This window comes from Haliotis rufescens, unplaced genomic scaffold (genome assembly GCF_023055435.1).
Source record: "Haliotis rufescens isolate VD_foot unplaced genomic scaffold, xgHalRufe1.0.p SCAF_11, whole genome shotgun sequence".
NCBI classification, from domain to species: Eukaryota; Metazoa; Mollusca; class Gastropoda; order Lepetellida; family Haliotidae; genus Haliotis; species Haliotis rufescens.
In genome coordinates this window covers 25,112,605-25,130,140 of record NW_025963791.1, presented here as the reverse complement: position 1 = coordinate 25,130,140, position 17,536 = coordinate 25,112,605, and the positions used below count along the sequence as shown (strand labels likewise).

At 38.0% G+C, this 17,536-nt stretch overlaps 1 protein-coding gene across 3 annotated transcripts in view; it reads right to left on the bottom strand.

Moving 5' to 3' along the window:
- Window positions 1–269: 269 nt before the first annotated feature.
- Window positions 270–17,536, bottom strand: part of LOC124132860 (neuropeptide SIFamide receptor-like) — a 76,945-nt gene continuing 59,678 nt past the window's right edge. For all 3 annotated transcript variants that reach the window (XM_048392440.1, XM_046497005.2, XM_046497004.2), the window contains exons 2-3: window positions 6,164–6,263; window positions 270–2,028 (exon numbers count right to left, since the gene is read on the bottom strand). In XM_048392440.1, the coding sequence (XP_048248397.1) occupies window positions 1,335–2,028; window positions 6,164–6,263 (794 nt within the window). In that variant the 3' untranslated portion in view covers window positions 270–1,334. The remainder of the gene's footprint in view (window positions 2,029–6,163; window positions 6,264–17,536) is intronic.

The window sequence follows — 17,536 nt, the reverse complement described above, 5'->3', positions numbered from 1 at the left end:
ACCAACTCACTCTCTCACACTGCAACAGTTCTGTCATGAACAATGATTTGTTGCAGTGTCTATTTTTACAATACAAATTCAAGGTACACATATGTGTTAATTGTGAGAAGGAAGAGGAACATTTTATTCAGAAGAATGCATTTCCCGATTAAAACCCGATTCTCTCAACCTGATCCACAAGGTACATGTACGTCTGCTAGCATTTGCTAAAGAATAGACAAGGGGAAGCAATAGAGAATGTTTAACATGTATTTATTTATTAGTCTCACAATAATTACATCTGTTGAAGTGGCAAGTAAACGTTATGTGATGTAGAGGGATGGTGAAAAGAGATATATTATACTCATAATCATTAGTATGGCTCTTTCATGAAACGTGACAAAATTGTCTTTTTGTTTGCACTGGCATTCAGTGGAGTCAGTCAGTCAGTCAGGGGTTAACAAGAGACATTACATGTTGAAGGAAGTACAATAAATGGAGAAGGTAACTAGCACACTTTACCCTACTTGTTGCACCTGATTGTGAAGTAAATGAGTGCTACTTAATGTAAATGGACGACAATGAATGCAAAAATAGTCATTTTCCCAATAGAATAATGACTCATTGAAATACAATTGCAGAGTACTGAACAACATGTGAATTATGTCTTGTGAACAAGGAAGAACCTTAACCATTATCGATTCTCCAAATGCCAGTGTGATGGCTGTTCCTGTGCAGAATACTAATGGTTCCAAATGAATCTGAGATGGCAACGGAACAAATATCTTTGTTGAATCAGCCTCTGTCACAGTTGAGAATTAGTTGGTAAACAGCTTATGACAATATTGTTTTTATCCAAAGATCACACAAACTTCCCATGTTGTAATACCTGGTACCTGAACACAATGCCTTTTTTTTAAATTATTTCAGTTGTATGGTTTTAGGCCACTTGTAACACTTTAGCAGCAAAATGGACAGGGGGCTCAATGCTTTGGCATCCCCAATGCTTGGATCAAATACGAGGAATTCTGCGTGACAACGAAACGCTGATGTCGGTGATAGATGACTGAATCAACACGTATACAGTTAATTCTGTATGGAATGTTTCATATGTGTCATTATTCTACCAACATTCCCTAAAAGCATGTCATACATTTGTATGTGGTGGCGTTTAGTTTGCATGAGTTAATCTTAATGATTGTGAGTATTTGATCAAGATTTATGATTTAAGTCCTCGGGAATGAGCTGCATTTATAGTTGGAATTTGATATATGACAAAAATGCACACGGAAGCAACCACGTTTCATACAATAATACGTCAAGTTTACATCAACAATTTCTCTGAGTGACAAATACTACACTCGACACTGACAGTGGCTGCTTCGAGAGGTCCATCGAGTATTCATTGTTTGCCTTGCCTCTGGAGAACCTGAAACATACTTTACTTTTCCATCACAACATGTCAACAGATCCTTGAATCCTTTCCTGAACTTACGACTGAAAAAGCAATATATCAATGGGTTAACGCAGCAATTCGATGATCCAAGCCATTGAGCCACAGGGAATATAATATCGCTGACGATTTTCTGTGAATTGACGTCCACTTCCGGTTGGATCATTCGCCAAAATTTTAGACCATACAATGGAAGCCATGAAAATGCAAAAAGAATGCAGACTACGGCCAACATCTTTATGACCTTGACCTTTGATCTTTGTATAACGCCTGTACTACTGTTTCTTTCCCCCAGTGCACCGCGTCGCCAAACCTTGATGCCAATCAGAACATAGCAAACTACGATCATAGCCAGTGGGATCGTGTAGCAACAGAAGAAGATGACACCCATGTAGTAAGCTTGTTGGATGGTGAAGCGTGGCCACTCTTCAATACAGAAGTACAGAACCTGTTTGCTGTTGCTGTACTCCACTTCCTGGTAGAAGACAAGCCAGGGAACCATTATGGCGAAGGCTGTCACCCAAATTCCAAGTAGGATAAGTCGAGACTTGCGAGTATCGATTTTTAATACTAGGGTGTGGCAGATGGCAAAGTACCTGCAATGATAAAAAGGACAAGTTTCATAAAGTCATAGAGAACATTAAATTTTGTTCTGTGAGCAAATAAGTCATTGAACATAAACTGTTAAAATGTTAAAATGTTACGTGTTGCTCCATTATACAGGGCTGGAACGAATTGTTGAGATAAGAAATACTATGCTATTGCTGAGTGAAATATTTGAAAAGTATTGATAACAGATTAAAGATGTCATAAACTCCTCTCACTGGCATTTTATTCTTGGCTTTATTTCGAGTGGAGCAATTGCGACCAGATTGACGGGTTAAAATATTTTCTCGGCATTACCTAAATGTACAAAAAATGTACTGGTAGCATTAGTTTTAATGAAATATTCGAATATTCATTGAAACATATGAGAACATTTTGTAATGGGTACAGTTAAGCAAATTCGCCTGATTAAAGCTACTTGAACGATATCGGCGGCAAAACTAGAGAAGAAATATCACTCGCTGTATATTCCATACGAAAAGTAGACTATTCATGACTTTGTAAGAAAAGAATGCCCAGTTGCATTAACTGTTATCTATGTCAACTACAAAAGAAATGTTTGGGCCGAGACATTTAATACTGACCCCACTGTGTTGCGAAACGAACATATTTCTTAAACGTTTTCTTTTACTTACAAGCATCAGAATCTCGGCACTTGTACACAGCAGACAAAATTCAAAGTTAACATATCGTTTTTATTAGTTTCAACAAAATCAATAAATGCACTATCATGCACCTCTATTTATTCTCTTGCCATGGCGTTTTATATGTCAATTGGAAAATCATTACCAAATATGATGCCAATTATGACAACAATCTATCGAAAGATTGAAAGATTTTCCAAGTGGTCAAAGTAAGTGTACTGTGTTTGTCATTCCTGATGTCTTTGGCATGAAAGTGCTTCATCACAAAGGTATTTGACAACAAATGAAGCAGTGATAAATTTGCTATTTGTATCTGTAACATAACATGATTTGTCTGCTAAATACGTCACACACAATTTTCTACTGGAGGTTGTGTTTAATAAAAGTAAATATGACATAAGGACTCCTGGGAAACCATAATTGCATCAAAACCTGTTATGACAGTGTTTATTTGTAAAAACCGTGGGATGATTATATAGAAGTGACAAAACACAAAGGTTAAGTTATTACTGACGTAAGATAGCGGAAATACACCGAAACCAATCTTAGTAGAGAGGTTAAATGCTCTGCCGCAAATTCTGCCTTCGATAGAAAATCTGATTGGACTTAACTCACCGTTTTTTCTTTGAGGGCATAACTGGCTCAAACTATTTGAGTTTACTTAGGAATAATCAGGTGTGTTTGCTCCAAAAACAATGCCAACAAGTCACGAACAGAAACCCTATTCGGCAATGCTAACGATGAGGAGTAATTTATGTTACATCAGTTGTTTTCAGACCTTGTAAGACCGATAGCTTATGAGAAAAGGTGGCCTTATTGAAATCAAAGATGGCCGATACAAAAAATTAGTGACGGGTTTCACTTGTGGGGCACAATGCGCTCATCTTTTCACGAACACCTAGTATCATCACTATTTGATAGTGATTCATAAGCACGTGCCCATGATGTAGTCGGAATCGTACAATGGACTCTGCTTTTATTTGAGATTTCTTATGACTTTGATTGTTATTATTTTTATGACGCCCTCTACATATTCTTGGTCGTACCATGGGTGGACCTCTGTACCAAAACCACAAGCAAGGCAAAGACGGTAATTAATAGATCGAGCCACTTCATCATGTCGCTTAAGATACTGTGTTTTTGCCAAAGCTGAGCATCCACTAACAATGTGTCTCATTAAATTCATTTCATAATCTACATTTCATATTTACATTTTGATGCAAAATCAAACATTGACGGTTTCACTTTTTAAGCGAACCGACTTCATCCAAGCGAATGACTCTGCAGGGTGGTAGATCTTCTCAACACACTGCACATAAACTCGATTCCTTGAGTCAGGGCCGATTTGAGATGGCATGTGGTTGACAATCATTTTTATACCATCCAGCAGTACAGAACCATCAACAAATTCAACATTGACATTGTGATTTTCTCCAACATTCTTAAAGTCTCGTTTAAGGAAACTGTGGAATGTCTTGTTTTTATCTTGACATGCTTCATAAGAGGATCATCAGACAAATAAGTGTGTGCAAAAGTGCACATTACAATTCTACCATGAAGAGCCTCCACGTTAATCAAACCCCGCCCTCCCATTGATAATTGCTAAATATAAGCGATTGAGAGAAATTGCGAGTGTGGTGGAATCTATTGCTTGACATGATTCTTCGTGCGAGGGCGTCAATACCCTGAATTTCTTGGTTCGTCCAATCAACAACACCAAAAGAATACGAAAGAGGAAGAGTACAACATAAATATATTTAGCTTTAATTTTATTGCGAGCGTTCAGTTCTGATCTCAAGATTTTCTTATGTCAACATTTGTACTCTGCCCGACTCTGCAGGGCTGCTGACCTTCTGAACACACTGTTCATAAACTCGAGATATTATTAAAGTTGAGCTCACAGTACTGAAATACCCTATGGGGTATCATGTAGGAAGTCGAGGTACTGTAAGTCTCCCATGATCCCCAGCGAGGTGGCCTCGCTTTGGTTACTGGTGGCCTATAGCCCGTGTTTTAAAACTGTATACATGATATTGTTATGCTGAAATATGTTTCATGAATTGCTTTTAATATAGTATGCTCAAACGTTTCATAAATTGTTTTTAAATATGACATTGCATAAATAACTAAATTGTGTATATATTCACTTGGTCTCGTCTCTATATGGCTGAAACAATGCCGATGCGACGTAAAATTTTAAATCACTCACTCACTCAAAGATCCCATACTACTTGGCATCTTGGAAGGATAGTGTATTGCTGGTTTTCTCTGTCAATATGACAGCTTTCTTGACAAATGTCACTGACTCTGAAAATATTGTGAGGCGAGAGAAAACGCTTTCAAAAGTAATGAATTTCGCAGCGTTAAATTTCACCCCAATCCTTTTAATTTAATATATTGGTTATATGTTGATGGCTCTAAAGTAGAATGGTTAATATGTTTTAGCCTCGCACAAGACATTGAAATTTTGATCGGTCGCTTTAAGTGTCATCGAGGGCGTTCAGATGAGATATCTAACTGCAATCAATCTGGATACTTTAACCTAAACGATTCAATCACTGTCCGGGCCTGGCTTCCAGTTCACTGGGTCAATTAGACGGTGTCCTGGAATACACTCTTGACCAGCTACTTACTCAACACTATTTATCGGGAGAGTGGTCAAGGCAAGATTAAACACAACATATCAGGTTTATTACCGGGACAATGGAGACGTGTGTCTTTGGTCTCAGGTATAAAAACCTTCTTAAGTTGGCCTTTGTGAAGGAAGCGGGGAAACCAAAGAGTTGCAAATACAACTCATTTTGAAGGGAGAAAGACGCCTGGCGGCTAGTTATGGTACATGGGTCCAATGATTACAAGATGGGATATATCACCGAGTTATAGCTGGCGCCTATTGCAAGAGAACTCGAAGTCCAGTGTCTTTCAAACGACATGACACGAAAGTTCCCATCAGTTTTCTATTGATCAAAATGAAAGACATTTAGGACTTATGTGGCATGCTTGCTGGAAAACATCAGACAAATTGGAAATATCCTTCACAGGTTGGACACAAGATTAATTGAGTTTGTTATTTATGTGTACTCTGCAAATGTAGTGAAAAGGCAAATAATTATGAAGAAGAGTTGGCTTTCCAGACAGTTGTCTACATAAATAACATCGGATAAACCTGTTCCAGACTAAAAAGATCCTCGGTAACTATTCACTTATAAGGAAGGATCTATTATTTGCCTTTACTGTGATTGAACTATGGCCATATATTTACAACACAGACTATGTCGCTTAACGGTTTCATTAATATATGTCTATGTGTGTTTCTATACAATGTGTCAGTCGGCATAATCAATTAACCGCATTAAGCATATAATATGTTGCTGTAGACTATGAGTGCCTTTCGTAAACAATGAAATATGTTGGTCGAAAACATACATGCAGTGTGCACAATAAACTTCCTGTTCGTTTTGGAAGTATGATAGGAACTTACCTGTCTAATGCTATTGCTGCCAGTGTATTGACGGACGCACATACTGCCACTCCTTGGAGATAGGGCGTCAGCTTACACATAAAGGCACCCAGCTGCCAGCCTGTAAAGAAACACAAGTGCTATTCAACGATCATACATTAATGATGTCTTTCAAGAAAGAAACAATTGAGTAACCCGACGTGATCTTCTTTGTCTATAACTGTCCCCATGTCTAGTTCATTTTCATTTATTCATGTCCTTGTGGAGATTCCGGTTCGGAATACGTGTAGGTCCCAATAATACCATGCATGTTGATGAGTCCACTAAGATTTCTCGGCATACCTCAAACCACCTTGTTTGAGTACTTGTTACCCCGAAGGGACCCAGGCTAGAACAGCTCACCAGAAAGATATTGTCTGTATTGTCGTAAATTCAAAACGTGAACGCCAGAAAATCAACAGTTGTGTTAAGAGACAACTTAACTGGAATGGTGGTCAGGTTCTGTGACTTAGATCATGCATTTAATCAATGGTGGGTCTAGTCCATATTTGATTATTTACAGGTCATCGTGGTGTAGCTGGAGTTTTCCTGAGTTCTCGCGTGCATTTATTTGCATCGGCAAGCAGTTTGAGCGCAGATATATTACCCCTACCTCTACAAAGATTTCGGGTAGGTTACATTGTCTGAACATTTTTTTTAAAACTATCGTGCAGTTGTTATTTCCGTTAAACTATTTTAAGGTATATACAGGATGTATGCATGTGGTTAAACAAATATCTGTATTCAGTTTCAATGGCGTAAAAAGAGATGGCTACCATGTATTAACTGATAAAATTGAACTTTATGAACTACTTGTACAGTTTCAATCATTGTTCAGAACTTATGCATATGGGCTCTAAATAACGATTAAGCTCAGTCGTATTATCCTATGCTTACATGAACTCATGCACACAATCGAACAGATTTGATATGTGCATGTTTCCTTTCATAACATAAACAATATTTTTACTTGATAGTGCTGAAAATAGGTAACAGGGACAATTGCCTATCTGAATATTAGTGAGTCAGTGATTATGGTTTTACGCTGCGTTTAGCAATATTCCAGCAATATGACTCAGAGTTTCACGCATTGTCCCCATGTGGGCAATGGAACCCGGTGTGACGAACGAACGCTTCTCACTGTACTGAGCCATCCAGTCCTAGCTCTATCTTCTCAACACCGAGCGCCACGTAGGGTAACAGGAAGGTTTATGATTTAAGTAAATAGACTGTTTGTAAAGGAGAATTGTCCTTGTTACATGGGAACTATACACAGGCGAGTTTATGATATAATGTCAGGTATTACCTATACAATGTTTAATCTGGTACAGTGATTTCAGTCCCAGGGAAAAATGTAGCATCATTTGATTATTTATAGTTGGATGTGGCAAATAATTAATGTATGTACTTGTTCTATTTCAAAGACTCAAAGCCATTATCACTCTAAAGTCCGTTCCTAAAAATCCGCACATTTATAACATCGACAAAAACAACTCGTTCAGGACAAACATCTGAAACATATCCTACTGTTCATTATGTGGAATCAGACAGGGTGAGATCAAAGACCTCTAACATTCCTATTGTCGTTGCTGAAGGGTATCAAGTCAAAGACAGGTAATTAAACGTGAGATATTGACGCATGGGCTAACAGGCCTGATCGAATGATTACTACCAATACTGATCTCACACGGCGGTGGTGGCCAAAATTAGTCTTCTCGAACGACAGTTCGATAACTGTCATCTGTTCATGGATTAAAACAAATAGGAAGGCAGTAAAGAGTAGCTCCAAATTATATATCCGTATCCGTATATAAATAGCATGAAATTATAATGCTACTTGACATAATCGACAAATGCAGAGCAAGATAGTTGTGAAGATGTCAAAAGATTCCATCTGATGGTACAAAATGCGATTCTAAAATATATTGATAATAAATAAAAGCGAAAATATTCATATTCATAGGATATCTCTGCCAAAAGAAGAGTCGATTGTACGATTCCGACTATATCATGAGCATGTCTTTATGAATCATTATCAAATAGTGATGACACCAGGTGTTCGCGAAAAGGTGAGCGTACCCTGCTCCAGCGGCGGTACACGTCACAAACATTAGCGAATGCAAAAAGATGTCCATCAGCTGTATTGTTGAGAACAGTTCGAAATTATTCTATGCATGTCAATAATAAGAACAGTATCAATGATTTTAAATGCTTTTGTAGGACATGAATGTAATTACATTTTCGAAAGATATCTGTATATATGATATGATTTATCAAACATTTGAATAAAATGTGTTCACCTGTCTTGGATGAAAGTAGTTCCTTGTCAGAGCCTCTGATCTTACTTTTTCACTAACAGATCATCCTTATTTCCCCTCTGGTCACTATTTGTTCCCATGTTTAGTAATTAAAAAATAATATTGAATAAAGCATGTGCATTAAACTAGTACAGAGAGAGGGCGAGTGACTTTTGATGTTTGTTTTTTAATGGTCATTGTTAGTTCTTCTTTGGCTGGGCAGTCATTCCTTTCATAGGAAAAAACCCAGAATGGTTTCTGATTTTATAATTGGAGATGAAAGATGAAAGCAACAAATGATAGCTGAGAACTGGGAGCATGTTTTATTACTCATGACATATACATTCTGAATTTTCAAGATGTGGAATGTACAAATTTTGTATCTTTGCAAAGATGGCACGTTTCATCATATGTAAATTGTTTGCTATTGATCTTAAGGACTTAAAATGGAAACTGACTGTGGTGAAAACCAATTACGTTTTCACACTACGTAATCATAAACTCACATTTTCCCTAACGTTATTGAATCAAGGCGAATGATGCTATCTGGAACGCGTACGGGCGCCAACCGACCTGACCGCGCTGTTGAAACGATGAAAATGGATTAAGGAACTCGGTAATGGTCGCATCTTGAGATTTTGCAATCATATGAGGCGTCACTTAGAGGACATATATTTGTCTAGTGCAAATACGGCTCTGGATTTAAGGAAATGTAACAGATATCTGACAGTCTTGGAAATGGTCCGAACACATAAGTGGAGTGCAGACCAGCTGTTCACCGATAGTACTCCTTTTACAGTTTGTAATTAAGCCCTATTTGACTCAACGGTACAGCCATTACGTTAAATTTAAAAAAAAAGGAATGTGGGCATCTAAACCGGATGTACTGACATATTAACCTTAGAAATGTAGTGAATTCGCGTAATTATACCTTTTGGAACGTTCCTTTTGACATCGCTTCTGATAGGGTAATTATCTAACATTAGGGAGCATTACTATTTTGAAATGCTACCTGTCTCGAATTAGGCGAATTTGCATTAGGGACTAGCCACTGAAGAGGCAGACATTCAGACGTATCGTCTCATCAGTATAGTCAATTTGTGAGTCTTGCACTTAAAGGCAATCTACTATTTGTGCGTACATGAAAAATAATGTCAGGTAGATATATAACTCTGTATTAAAATATGTATGAGCGAATAACAAGATAGTGAACCTCGTTCAAGGGGGCACGATTTGTACAACGTAAAGTTTTATCTAAATTTTATCACAAAATTGTTTATGCATAGTAGCACTAACACATACGCTGCTTTAGGGTGATTGAAGTTAATCTTGGCGAGAACAGAGAATAGGAGAGCAGCCGGTTATGATATCAACAACAATATAATTTCAACATGGACCTATATACTTTCGTACAAACACATGAAAGTACGCGCCTTTGCTGAGAACGATGTGCTTATCAACGTATATGAGGTACGATACATATGTCAATTGTGTACCCTAGCTTGCTGTCCATAGCCGACGGTTAGACACGCACCTTGTAACCTTAAATGTACCTTGTTCACCATAACCGTCAAAAAAGGCTCGATCTTTGCAAATTCTCCTTCTTTGTTTTATTTCAATTGTATGTAAAAATGCTGAAGAGAGTTATACCAAAACTTTGTTATACATCGATATCGATAGAGGTTTCACTTCTGAAATAATACCAACCTGAAATTGAATAATTCTGCCAATGTCATACATCCACACTGCGCGTTCGGTTCTAAATTCAGTTGAGCGCGGTTAAATCAACAGGTAACCTAGCTGTACACTGAAAACGCAGTATGTTATTCCCTAAATATATAATCTAATACACAGGAAAGCTTGATTGTTTTTTTCGCTTTAATCCAACTAGTAAGAAAATGAAGGGCTGTGCCACTGGTAAACAGGCGCATGCACATAAAAAAACGAACCAATTTACCTATGATTGTCACGAGTTTAGTTGAAACCATGAGTAATTTTTATGCATATACTCGGACGAACTGATCAAGGGCTATCAATATGAGTATTCGCTACTACATCATTTTCTGACAGTGCAATTTGCAACTCCTTTCTGGAGTAGTCTTTGTGGTACGCTGTAATTCAATATTAAGGGGATTGAAGAAGCTATATCACATGTGCTTGGCATAACGCCCAATTTATATGATAATTTCGTAGTTCGTATATAATACTAATTGCACGATTAATACATTCTTTCTCTAACTGACGGCAAAAGACGATAAATGTTGGGAATGTCCAAAACGTATTACGTGGGATTTGCTATTTCAATACTGCAAATATTAGCTTGGAAGGCTGCTGACAGATTGTGTATTCCATCCAAACACCAGTTAGACTAAATGTCAACACATCGCTGGATTTACCATCGCTTGACGCATCAATCCTGTATTATTGTTTTATTGGCCCCATGCAAATTGTCATTAAACGAGAGATGGATAACCGGTATGATACTTGCCCATAAACACACAGGGTAAAAAGGTCGCCAGCTATTACGACATACCGGCGGCAACAACACGTTATTTTCTCGATGGAGTTAATTAAAACCAGGAACGACTCATAACATGCAATTTTCTAGCACTTGTTGTGAGGCATACAATTGGAGCCAGTGTCCCATCAGAAAGACCAAATCATATATTCAATTTTGAATATCTGAATTTTAAATTCATCGTCATCTGCACATTCATCATTGTTTTATTTTAAACGAGTGCAGTGATACTTTCACGTATTCGGATTGAAGTTTGATCTACGATGACGGATTCGGGATCCGACAAGGAAGAAAATGAACTACACGCGAACAAGTCAGTATAATATATAATGTACAAGATGGGGAATATGATTAGATATAAGTAGTCACGAATTACCAAGAGACAGTACGTATTTAGGGCCCTTAACTGCCTGGACCCGCGTGTCTTGCTCAGATTCGCATTTATCTTTATGGGCAACGCCAAGCCTGGTTTTTCACATGAAGGAAGTTGACACGAGGTGTTTGACTGTTATAAGGGAAGTGCCACCCTCGCCCCAACTTACTCACACTGAGAAATCAGGATCGTTTACAAAACTTATTATCGCGTGACTCCTACTTCTTCAACTCTTAGTAATAATAATCTACAAATATTTTGTTTGTTTGTTGTTTAACGTTGTGGTCAGCATTAATCCAGCTATATCCTGACGGCTGTCTTTGTTTAATCGAATCTTGGCCAGACAAATTCAGTTTTGTTATATTATCAGCAACATTTCACGCCAAGAGAACATACCACGCCTGGCCGTCCTATCCAATTTACTCGCCTTTTACGATTTGCCGTTGTCCCTGTGCATGTATCCTAACCCTGGTAGTGGTACGTACAATGTACTAGAACGAGAGGGTATGCTACGGAATCTGCACGTTGGATAAGTCAGCACCTTTCAAAGCATGTAAGTGTAAAATAATCTCTCAGACAGTCAGTAAGTGATGCAAACTCCTGCGCTAAATGGCTATATTTGACACTAACTGAGAAAATTGTCAGTATTAGCCAGCAGCACGCGAGGTGGTTCAGCACTAAACAAACACGACAGGAGGGGTACTCCGGGGACATTCACATCAATACCTTATCATGTAAACCATAATACTCGAACATGATACAGGAACTCAAATAAGAAATGCTAGAAGGAATCATTTAGATTTCAGTAATGACATATCAATGTATGATCTGCGGTCTGAATGCGTCATGATTACTGTTCAAACCAAGCGTGATGTGATGAAACCAACACATTGAGTAATTATCTGTCCATACATACAACGCATGATTTTATTTTACGTTAACATATACTTTCTAGAACATGCATTTTGCGCCTTCTACAAAGTTGGCACAGCCGTCTCTGAGACGCCGCAATTCCCCTTGTTTACGACGAAATTTATTATTTATCACTATTTGGCATTTTATACTCTGTGGCTTATGTATCGGTAGATTTTTAAGACTGACATTGAATTTAATTGTAATCTGTTTCAAGAGTGAAAACAAATATTCAACAAAACGCATCTCCCAACTGAATGGTTTCATAACAGAAACTGATATTAATATGGAAAAATGATTTCAGTGTTTCTTTTCGTCGCCCCAGTCAGTCGATAATGAATCGAAAGACAATATATACAATCATAACATAAACCCTCAAAACATAATTAAAGTTATCTGCATGTATACTTTACAGTGTAACAAAAAATGATAAATAAACATTTGTGGTACAATTATTTTTATATATATAGTTAAGATCAACAACGTCTGTAAAGTATGATAATTCCTAATCATTGTGTTATTTGAGCCATTTGGAACGCAATTGGCAAAGCCTGAAACATGAAGGGCAATGTGTACTACTTTCTGTAATGTATGTGACCATACACATCTATGATGCCGTCTCTCGCTTATAAAACGTAACCACAAACACTGAAAAGAGACGTACATGCAGCTATAGATCAGATAGAAGGACTGGTTATATTATTTCAGGACTCTTGGTCTTGACAAATCATAACTGTTATAGCAAAGGGAATCGCTGAAACAGTTTATGAAACTGGTCAACGCGTTCAATTCAAGTTGTTTGGGAAATACGAATATGTGCGTAATGTAATAAAGTAGCTTTTGATTGTTTCAAACCAGATACAAACACACATGAAACAGTACGTTAAAAATGATAGAATTATAGTTTAATGGACTGTTTATAATTTGACAGACATTTGACTCAAGATGTCTCACGCAAACACACAATCAAATGAAGTAGAAGCACTTTCTGACTTCCGAAACATATTAAACGAAATGTTCGATGTCTCCAAAATTCGTCTATATCAGCTCCTACCTCTTGGGACGGTAATGAAGTGTTTTTATAGATTCTAGCACTGACTGGGAGAAACGTAGGCATTAAACGGGAACATGACTATTGTTGACTCTGTGTGGAATCTAAGATTTATTCAACTAAGACACTATGGTGCGACAGTCATTTTAAAACCTATTTTAGGTATCACTGAAGTGGTTTTAGCTTGAAACCTTTACCTCTAAATGCTGCAGCTTCCAGACACGTCGTTTTCCTACTCTTTTAGCAGGAGCTAGACGGAACGAAGTGCGGGTAAAAGAGTATCGATGTGGCCACCAGAAAAGCTTGACTAATAACGTGTGGAAAATATGTACGTGTTATCCACGTCCTGAGGTTGCTGTTTAATGCCGTCCTCAAGAATATTCCAGCTATAAGACGCCGGTCTGGGCAGAAAATCCAGTCATTGACATCATAAACATTGATCCAGATTGTGGCAGATGATATGCAATCAACCGAGTCACCGAGCCTGAACACCTGGTCTATTTAGTCACCTCACCCCACAAACATGTAGGTTGCTAGGGGACCTTTATTCTCCCACGGGTTCCTGTGGGTTCTTCGTCCTGAGGGGATGTTAACAGAGTTGACGTATTTTGAAAACATCCGATAACACTGGGATCATTGGTTTTATAAAGAAAGGACTGTTGAAAATGTTTAACCAGGAGTCAATGTTTACACTTGTGAATACACTGTTTCCATGACATTGATTAATGATTAAGCAATGTTTTACAGTGCAGCTGTGTATTTCAGTGAAACATCATTATCTCGAAATCTGGGTCACCGTCGAATATTTGCCGAGATAACCGTATTGACGATCGATATAAAACTAAGGTGTCGATGAGGATACTGACGGGACTATACAGTTACATCGTCTTACATGTATTGAACATATCGTAGTTTCTACCAAGATGTCAAAGATCGTTATACATGGCTTGCACGGGATACAGCACTCAATGCCTTAGAAAAGCTTCCAAAAGATTTTATGGTATACACGTGGAGGACATTTCCATCATGATTCCGTGTTGGTTCATGTGAACATTTGACTTGCCTTTGCACGTGTTTGTGACGTGTGCCACCAGTGGGACAGGATAACCTGGTTTCATCATTATTTAATAGTGATTCATAAACACATGCTAATGATATGCTCGGAATCGTACAATGGACTCAACTTCCAGTTGAGATTTCTTATGATTGTGGAAAGGTGTGTATCTATTTCCTAAGAGGACGCCAAATTGACATTGAATGTTGTTCACTATCACAATAAGATAGTGGCACGCACCAATGCTAATAGGACGTTTCCACGTGCTACTTTCCTATTATTAAACATAGATATAATACATTGTTCCCATCACTTGCCACTCCGTCAGATTAAATATGCAGTAGCACCAACCGCATGTTTGACATGTCTTTCCTAATCTATATCTTTGCAGATTAAACTTTGGGAGAGACAAAGTATCACTCCTTGAAAAGTTGATTCAGTAAAGTTGATTCAGTTCCAAACATCTAAGCCAGAGACTAATTATAACCATATTCGATTATCTGCCGAAACAGATTCCATGGCGGCGTACAGGGCAAAATATTGATGAAAGTTGATACTAATTGAAAATCATTCATGACATCAGGTGTTCAGGAAAAGGGTAAGCAGGTTATGCTCTACCAGTAGCACCCGCCACTCGCACAATTTACTCACAGGGAATTCACTAAATATGACACGTCGCGTGCCAACATGATGCGCGATACTATCCCATTACTAGCCCTTACCCTTAGAGTTTGTGGGTAATTGGTGCCACCGGTAGACCTGGACATGCTTACCCTTTCGCAAACAACTTGTGTCATCATATTATTTCTCCGGAATCTGATTCGTCAGATTTTCGTTTTAAATTTGATTTTCTTCAAAATATGTTACATAGATCCATCTAACAGTTATCTATTGCACTAATTACACAATGCCATTGTTTCGGATTTACATTGGTTCTTCTTACAATATCTAATTATATAAAAGCGACAAAAACCTTTCTATAATCATGAGTCCGTTGTACGATTTCGACTATATAAGCAGGTGTTTATGAATCTCCGTCAAATAAGTGATAATACCAGATGTTCGTGAATAGGTATCCTGCCTACCATTGTCACAGGTATTCGCGTAAAATCGACAGATCTGTATCCAATTTCAATAATGAAGTACGGAAAACAAAGACTGAACTGTGCATGTCTCTTCACTATAATTCAATGTATAAATATGGGGTCCAGTATATGTCTACTGCATGGCTGGTACATGTCCTTGACTTATCGGTTGTAGTAGGTACAAAACGTCCCCCACTTACGGTAAGACACTACACTCGATCCTCAAGAACTTTAAGCGTTACTGAAAACTAAAACAACACAACAGTCTTGCAGTGTGATGGTGTGTATATTGTCACATACATGTATGTAGTGTTTGCACATTTATTTTATTGATTTCATCGACGTCACTTATATAATTAAGTAAATAATGGGACGTGTGAACTTATCCAGTGCTTCTATGGCCACCATAACTGACGCCTATTCTATGCTTTAACCTTGCTATTGTATGGTTGTGGTATTGATGTGTTATATGACAGTATATAGCAGGAAACACAATACGAATACGTGACTCTTTTGATCTGGTGCGTGGTTCAAGTACCAGCTGGGGTAAGTGGGGCAGCTTAGCTAAACGTAGTAGTTACAGCATCGCCAGTTACGCCGAAGGCAGAGTCCGATTCCCCCATGCGAGAGCAATCTGTGAAGCCCCTGCTTTTTGTCCCTCGACGTGATGTGACTTGATAATGCAGCGAATAAATTCAACCCACTCACTCACATCTCCAATTCCAAATAATGCTCAAGTGATGTCAGGAGATATATCTTGTTAATATTTATACGAATTGAACGTCAGTTGACTTAAGTTGTTTTCGAGTGAGTCAGTAAATTAGTAGATAAACATACGCACTAAAATGAATTTGGAACCGAACCCGCAGCATACGTTTCAAATGTTAAATATATCGCGGTTAAATCTACAGGTAACCTAGCTCAACATTGAAAACAGAGTATAGAAAATATATAATTTGAGTGAAGCGGCATGGGTAGAGTCCAGTGTTTTGAATAAGATATCGATGTCGGTCTGAATTTAAGGAATCACCAATAACCACCGTTAAACAAAATACAGCACTCTATATGCTCAAGCAGTTTGTTTTCACCATAATACATCATTCGAACTTATGACAGGCACTTAAAGCGTGTAGCACGGCAACTTCATGAGCTAACATGAGATGGGCACCCCTAAAGAAAACTAAACAAACCTTGCAAAGGTTTCGTTCTTCATTGATTGTGAAGCAAAATATATGACGGCACAGTCGTATATAGAAAAGCGCCATATAGCAAGATCTTTGTTGAAATACATTCTTCTTGTAGATGTCTGTCGTGTTTTCTGCACGATACTTAGTATTTAGTACCCTATAATTGTATACATAATTATTAGCACTGATAGGTGAATGTTCATTTTTTCACATATATGCTCGCTGCCTCATGGCATTCATTCACCTGATAAAGGAGTAGGTATATACTCCAAAACGTTGTGTTCCTCATGTTGACGATCAAGAAGTTGACATCCATATAAGCTCTTCCTTATAATTATTTAGAGACTATAAGAAGTGTATTACACTAACAATATTACCTTCCGCGGTGATGCGGCCGTCAAAATAATCAGAGCGGGTTTATTGTGATTTGATACCTTTGATTGACCATTCAAAATCGAGTATTTTCCAAATTCACGGTAGCATGTTGTTTACCGGTGCAGTAATAATTATTCAAGCCCATTGATGGCGACCTGTAAATACTCGAGTCTGGATCAGACATAACACGGGGCAATGCTACCAACGGAAAAGTTACGTTATTGTATTTGGCAGTTTCGGTAACATGTAGGACTCTCATAATAATGTTCGCATTAAGCATGCATATTTCTTGTTTCCTTCGGCACAATGAGAGGTAGGAGAAGCCTAAATGTCATCGCCGCATAACGTGGATTTACGACGGCAGTGAGATTGGATTCACTTTATGGACGATAACTCGCAGGGACTGATCGAAGTGGCTCGTAAGCATGGTGTATTTGCAGATGGAGTGGCCAGTTTAGAGAGAGTAGGACTAATGAATAACTTTATATCCACCCGTACAACCT